Source organism: Gambusia affinis, linkage group LG23 (assembly GCF_019740435.1).
Source record: "Gambusia affinis linkage group LG23, SWU_Gaff_1.0, whole genome shotgun sequence".
In the NCBI taxonomy this organism is placed as follows: Eukaryota; Metazoa; Chordata; class Actinopteri; order Cyprinodontiformes; family Poeciliidae; genus Gambusia; species Gambusia affinis.
Window position 1 is genome coordinate 2,893,761 of NC_057890.1, and position 7,840 is coordinate 2,901,600.

General features: G+C 36.1%; 1 protein-coding gene across 6 annotated transcripts in view; it reads right to left on the reverse strand.

Annotated features, from left to right (window-relative positions):
- Window positions 1–7,840, reverse strand: part of LOC122826259 (interleukin-15 receptor subunit alpha-like) — a 45,592-nt gene that overhangs the window by 6,714 nt on the left and 31,038 nt on the right. For 3 of the 6 annotated variants that reach the window (XM_044107898.1, XM_044107897.1, XM_044107900.1), the window contains exons 2-4: window positions 5,077–5,271; window positions 2,490–2,603; window positions 1,016–1,054 (exon numbers count right to left, since the gene is read on the reverse strand). In XM_044107898.1, coding sequence (XP_043963833.1) covers window positions 1,016–1,054; window positions 2,490–2,603; window positions 5,077–5,271 — 348 coding nt within the window. Of the gene's footprint in view, window positions 1–1,015; window positions 1,055–2,489; window positions 2,604–5,076; window positions 5,272–6,809; window positions 6,935–7,840 lie in introns of those variants that run through there. The other 3 variants (XM_044107899.1, XM_044107902.1, XM_044107901.1) reach the window with 2 other exon arrangements.

Here is a 7,840-nt window from a genome sequence, read left to right on the forward strand (position 1 = left end):
TATGAGTTGAAGCAAAATTAAAAAAAAAGTAAAAACAAAGTCCAGTCGACTATGATGATTTTAAGGCTGTCTCGTGTCAGACTGGTTCTCGTTCTGTGATGTTTTTGTGATGATTAATCAAAAACACCAAAAATCGGTTCTCTTACCCATAATTCATGACTTGACAAGGGGGGTAATTATATTTCCACATAGGGCCAGGTTGGTGGGGGTAGCTTCTTCTTCCCCATAACAAATAAAAAAATAATTTAACATTGAATTTTGAATTTAAACACATTTACTCATCTCTTCTTTATTCTACATTCTGTTTTATAATCTGGAATACTTAAGTCTAGTCTTTACTTACTGTAGCCCACATACCAGCATGTTTCAGCCTGTCACCTAAAAACACGCAGTACTGCCCTCTAGGTGAAATAACAAATATGCGTTTATGCACATACTTGAACCACATATTGATAAAAGTATCACTGCAGAACATGTGGCGGTATGAAAACATAACCTAATGTTTCATTTTCTTCAGCAGGTTTGTGTCTTGTTATGTCTGCTGCTTTATCAAAACAAGCAGCAGCAAAAAGTTATAACACTTGTCACAACTGAAAAAATATGAACCTTTTGACTTAATTCAATTCAGTTCAAGAATACTTTTTACCAGAGGAAAATTAAATGTTGTTGTAACTAATGTAGTCACACCTAGAGATACTGTTACAATCTAAAACCTCTTTCATGTGTTCATTTCAAGCGAGGAATTTAGGCAAATAGAAAACCCGGGAACTGTAGAAGTAAAGCCTGACCAATACTGATCCTCCAGTGGCTGTAAAACATTTGGTTTATAGAAGCCTAAAAAAAAAATCTACTTTATGTTTAAAGTTATGAAACAGTAATCTGATCAAAGATACAAGGATATGAGTTTAGAGGTTGATATATAAACAAAATGTATTTGTAAAGGAATCCTCCTTGGATTTGCAGCAAAACCCAAAAATAATGTTCATGTTCTTTCAGTTGCGCATATTGATCCTACCTGGTCGGTTTGGTGCCGCAGTTGTGATGCTTAAACCATCTGAAACAGAATACATTAATAGTTTGTCAATCAACTTCAGAGCTCATCAGTTAATACAGCAGGGCATAAAAACAATGAAGGGAAAAAAAATCAAGAGGAAGAAAAAGCAAGATAAAACCAAAACACTAAATTTCACTGTATGCAGATGATACACAACTATTCCTACAAAACATCCAAATTTTAACATTATTATTATTATTATTATTATTATTATTATTATTATTATTATTATTATTATTATTATACAGAAAACTCATCCAACAGCAATCTAACAAATGCAAGCTAAACAAAATATGTAAAACACAACCCATTCATATTTTAGGTAAAAGTCTAAATGTAATTTCCCAACTTTAGAGCTTCTTTCGCTTCGTTCAAATGCTTTAACTCTTCTGAATCAACGATCTTTAATATGTCTGTCATGGTGTGTGGCTGTTTTAGTAGCTTCTTTTATGGCATATTTAAGAAATTACTTGCGTTTTACCCATGTTAGTGAAATGTGTGGTCTCTAATCCTTACTGAAGACGTGGATTAAACACACCGCTTGTCTGGGGTTTCGGTCTATTGATTATTATTATAAGGCAATAAAACAGATTCTCAGAATTATATTTTCTCATTCAGAGCTCCATACTTCCAGACTAAAACTTCTAGATTTTTTTTCATCAGCATTCTGAACATCTGAGTAGAAAACACAAAACCTTGTTTCGTTTATTTTATTTTTTCAATCGATGTTCCGCAACTTATGAAATAACACAAGGTCAAGTTGGCTTCTGATTCAGCAGTGTGATGACGAACATAGATCAGCCCTTTCTCAAAACTCTACAACGGACTTTTCCAATTTAGATTCTTTAAAAGACGTTGAGGGGAATAAGATGTTCAACATCTTGTTTGGTATTCAACCAGGTCCTGTTTAAGAACCACAGATCCGGTCTAAGAAACTGCTACAAGGAGGAACAGAGGGTTTAAAAGCTCTGAAATAACTCTAAATGAGTAAACCTTTATCTGGGAGTGTTTAGCTCTCTTTTGAGAATCTTTCTATGTTCAAATAGTATCCAAACTTAGAAAATAAACGCTAAACTTCATTAGTATTTTCGATCAAACACACCTTTTACCCTTTGGTATTAACGTACTGTATAATTCAAGCTGGTACAGGCAACAGAATGATCAACATTCTGCATTGACAGTCTTTTTATTAACAGTGTGAGAGAGCAATAAATCAATATGATACATTAAACTGCTTTGGTAGCACAGTGCATCTACATTTACAATGAGTTAGCAAACAGAAATAGTCTGCTTAAGGATATCCGTAACACTTGTTGCATTGCACTTACATTAAAACTATGCAAAAAGAATCTTTAATCTTTAACTAAAATAAAATAAAACTGCAGTTTTTGCTGCTCTTTAACGTCCGGAAAAAAAAAAGAAAAAAGTTTCATACCTGGAATGTGTGGCAGTGATGGAGTAGTTGAGTCTGGATGAGCTGAAACAATGAAAGCGAGTTCATTAACGTCCAGGTCAGAAAGGAAGAGGTCAGGGGGCTTGAAGAGGGATTCTGTTGAACATTTATTAGCAGTTAACGTCTTACCTGTCGATTGATTTGTTTCATTCAGCATAAGTTTCGATCATGTGAAGCAAACAGCTAGCATAAGAGGGTCCTAGACAAAGGCCGGCTAATGGGGTTCGATCTCAGAAACATCAAGGTGGTTTATGCTCCCAGTATTTTTTATGAGCCTTTAAAACAGTAAATCAACAACTTGATGCCATCTGCTGGGTTTCCTTAAATAGAACACTTTTTAAACTATTTTGTATAATGAGCTAAAATTAATACACTGTTGACGTCTTTGACATGTCAAGTGTTCCTATAGAATAGCATTTAGATCTGATACTAGATCTGAGTAAAAAGCAACAGTATTAAGTCAACGTTATTTTATTTCTTTACTGTCGCTCTTTACGTTTCATACTCGGTACGTGTTTCAGACAGGACGATAATTTATGGCGCACCACCTCCAACCTCCATTGTCTATGTAACTCCTCCATTATTCTGTGTAAATAACTACCGAAGGCAAACGTGACGACACTTGAAAGGTTCATGGAGTAACATCTAGATGAACTAGAAAATGCATCATCTGTTTGAAAATAATACAACTTCACTGGCCTTGACCCGTTTCTCTTTTGGGAGCGACTCTTTTGGATTTATGATAAATAAGGAGCTTTGTTTGGCAGGTATGATGTAACTGCTTGGAATTATGCATAGACAAAATAAGATGCTCTTGATACGGAGAAGCATTTAGTTTTTCTGTTCCACTAATCTGGAACAAACTTCCAGAAAACTGCAGAGCTGCCAGAACACTGAATTCCTTTAAATCAAGGTTGAAAACTTCCCTTTTCAGAGCTGCCTTTGAACCATAACTGGAACATTTCTCAAAATATCTGATGTATATTTGCTTGTTGGGATTTGACGAAATGCAATGTTTCATAATTGGTTGTTGAAATATGTTCTTATGCTGCAAAACGCGTTAAACTTACTTGCTGCTGAAACGTACTGAACAAATAAACTTGACTTGATAAACTGGAGCAAACCACTAATAATGCACAGATATGACAAAAAAAAAAACATTATAATACAATCTAATTAGTTTTATTTCATACAGAAAAGCATCATGTATTCCTGCCGCAGCATAAATTACACCATGAATGTTTTTCCTGACCAGAAACGTGTCTACAAACCAAAATCATCCTTTGATGTGCTGATGGGAAACGTTAAGAGTTCTTTCAGCTGTTTGTGTTGCAGTGTACAGAAAATGGCATAATTAAAACTGAAACAGCGCAACTACCATGGCGGTCAGTTGTTCTATCAGCAGGGAATGTTGTAAATTCCTGCTCACAGTGTGTGTAAAACTGCTGTTAACAAAAGTCATTCCAAGATGTCAGAAATGCTGATACAAAGCTTTGGAACGATCCTCAAAAGTCTTGAACAGTGACTGGTAAACACTCTGCTGTGTTGACTGGTTTCTCTGGCTCTGTGTTTATTTCCAGCTCAGACCAGCAGCTGGTCCTGTCATAGTTTACAGGCTGAGTGAGATTTTTTTTTTTGTTCCCTTCATTTCACTTCCTGAAGTATTTATCTGTACCAAATTGGCTTTTGTTTACCTTACGCAACTTCGCTTAACATCGTTTGGATTTCATTTCTTGTTGCTTCTTTTCCTCAGTTTTTTTGGTTCCTACAATGGCGTCGCAGCCAGAACAAAAAGAAACATATTCCCACTAAAACCTCTGAAATTTTCAGATTTATCTCAGACATATTTCAGGAAAGAAGCACAGGTAAAACATGTTTGTTTGTTTTTTTTCTGATATCAGAAATTTTCAAGGAACAACATGGACATTTTTGAGTTTCAAATGCTGAAAATGTTCAGCTTTTGAAACTGTTCACGATTTTTCTAGGAAATTTGTGAAATTAATTTCCAAAATTTCACAGTTTTCTCCCTCAATGTTTTGACTTTTCAGACACTTCCAAGTTGTGTTTTTTTATTTATCTATATATATCTACAACGGCACCTAACACACCGTCGCAGGTTTGTGCTTCTCACACAGGATGATTTAGACCCCATTACGTCCCGTCCCCTCTGGCTTCCTATAAATCCTTGCTTCAGACTGTAATTTTACTTCATTTTGAGGCTTGTAAAACATCGTTCTCATATCTTCTTCAGTTCTGATGTGTCAGCAGGACTATCCACCCATGCAGGAGTTCAAGACGCAGGCCAGAATCTCTTCCCACCAGTTCCATGTGTGGACATGCATGTGCTGCGTTTCCAGGGGTTCAGACTAGTTTCTCCGGTCTCAAAAATGGTTTCTCAGCTTACACGTGCCACCTCTGATTTAGTTTTCCTGCATCGGAGGGCACCAACCCATAAAACGTGTCCTAGTCGAGTTTCTATTCCTGAAACTCTCCGAAACCCAACGCCTCATGACGGTGACTTGATAAGGTTTCATTGTGAAATGTCGGAAGAGAAAGAAAAAGACCTTACGTATGCACACGAGTGGATGTCTGGTAGTGGTCCACTTCGAATCATTGCTGCACGTGATGAGATTCGACGTTCCGGCCTTCCTCACGTAACCGGGAATGCACGAGTAGCGATATTTGTAGCCAACATTGAAGCAGTTCTCTGCTTCTGGTTGCAAAGTAAAATTCCTTCTGGGAATTTCTGGACATGTGCACTGGCCTGAAAGAGAAATACACACATGGAAAACGACATCAAAACTAATGCCACGCCATGGCTTGATTTTCACATCCTCTTTTTCTAGTAGGGGTAAAATGAAACTCTGCGCTCTTTTCAGTTCCATAAAAGTAATTCAGGTCTCAAGCCAGTTCTACGGTTATTGAAATCTACCCAGATGCTGCTCATTCATAGATCATTCAGATGTGTGACCACCTCTACGGGAGCCATTTTGACAGTTTGTGGCACTGGAGCTTACATGAACATCAAGGAGAAAAGATATCAGCAATGATGTTGGAGAAGCAGTAGTTGCAGTTGAACAATCTGGAAAGAGCTATAAGAGTGAAGAGTGAGAAATTACAAAATAACACAAGAGCTGCACCTTAAACTCGGCAAACTTCAGTTAGTTTGTCGAAAGTTAGCGTTCAAGACAGCACAGTTACAAAAAGATAATCAACAAGTAGCATGGAAGAGCACAGAACGCAAAAATTCATAAACCCCCCCCCCAAAAACAACTACATCTCAAACTGGACAGGTGACAGTTAGCATGTTGAATGCTAAAGTGTGTGACCAGAAGCTTGCTACATGTGTCACAATTTTTGGAAGGGATGCGGAGAGAAATGATTTAGATTTACAGAGCTGAGTCTGAATGAAACATGATGACTTCTTTAAAAAGACGTTGAGATGTTCTCACCAACTGTTAGGTGTGGTGGGTGGATGGGTGATGATTTAGACTTATTTACTAAATGAATACATTAGACAGAGTTAATTTTTTTTTCCCTATTGTCAGGTTTAGCAATATTAAGAGAAATTTAAAAAAATAAAAAACAAACACAAAAAAACCTCAGAACTTTTAGCACGTTAGCATGCTACATGTCGAAGTCACAGTAGAACAATTACAGTTTTTAAAAAAGCCTCATATTCACAAAGCTAACCAAGCAGCTAGCAAAGCAATTATATAGGCACGTCATTAAGTTAGCCACAAGCATATTTTAGATTTTACTCTGATGCTCTGTCTGACACCTCAAATAGGGCAAATATACATCAGAATTAAAAATTTGAAGTCAACTGAAGCAACTTTATAATTAAGCGTTGACCAAAATTACGTAATCATAGTTTAAAGTAACTTTAAACTGTCACTTTAAAGTCACGTGCCACTATATTCTTCTAAACAAATCCTTAAACAAAAACTCCTGTTAGCAATTAAAACCAAGAATTTTGGTTTTGTGTAGAGGTTCGACTGAAAGCTGGAAGAAAAAAAAACAAAAGAGGAAAAAATGTTGTTGTGTAATATTTGCCTAGTTCCATTTTTGTAGATGCTGCATGTGTTTCTACAATCAATGTTTTACATAACTGACTTCATAAAAAAAAGACAGCTGACAATGCTGTGGATTGTTTTTTTTGTAAACAAGCTTATGTTATATAACTTTAGAGTTTGACAGTAAGAAGAAGAAGAAAAAAACCCATTACATCCTGAAACAAAATTGAAGAACTTTACAACCAGGACCTTACGGTTATCAGTGGCAGCTTTAGATATTGATTACATTGGCAAACGCCCAGGACGTCAATAGTAGGGAGCCAATGAGCGCCTCGTACCCTCTCAGTTGAATTTTTTGGCATGTACAGTCAGGAATTGTCTCCAGTCTGTTGAGGATTTTCAGAGTTTTGTTGGGTTGCTAGGCGACGTCAGTCAAACTGAGCCCAGAAGGGGTGGAATTATGATCACCTTCCACATCCTGTCCGCCTCGATGCCACTTCAGGCAGGGTGCAACCGGAACATTTGGAGAAATTACAGCTTGACAAACTGATTTACATCAACTTATTTATTGTCTAATACTTTTAATATCTAATCTGAACTTGGGTGCACCAATGTGACAATTTGCACTGATATCAATATCCGACCTTGATATTGCTTTTAAAGCTGATATTGTGTAGTGTTATATATTTTTTCCTGTGCTCTTTTGACACTGTTGCATAAAATATATGCAAGGCTGAAACAAACATTGTTTATTAATATCGGCCAATACCAATATTAATGCATTTTATTATGCATAACCTCAATAGCTAATGACGATTTGGCCCGGAAGATCAGAACAGGACGCTAAATTGCCTGAAGCACAAGTCCGTGTGAACCGCAAAGAGGAAGTATCTTATTCCTCAGATAAACAGAACACTAATAGAGCAATAAGTTTTCTTAATATAAATATACATTTCTAGACTTAGTGACTCATAGATGTTCCGAAAAACCACTTAAAAAATGCTGTCGTTTCTATAAAATATAATTTTATGTACCATGTTGGATCAAATTCTATTAATTTCAAAATATTTTGTTTGCTACAAAACCTTAAAATGAGTCAATTTATACATTAAAATCTGCTTAATAACCAAATACACTTGCTATTATCTTAATTTAGGAGACATTTAGTTGTTGGTCTTTTTTTTTTTTACAAAATCACTAACAGTTGCACCTAAAGAACTTGAGCTGTGCTATTAGTTTTGTAATTTTAAACCATGGCTCCACCTTGTATAGAGAACGTAAATAAAATATTTAACCACGCAAAAATATAGGCTATAT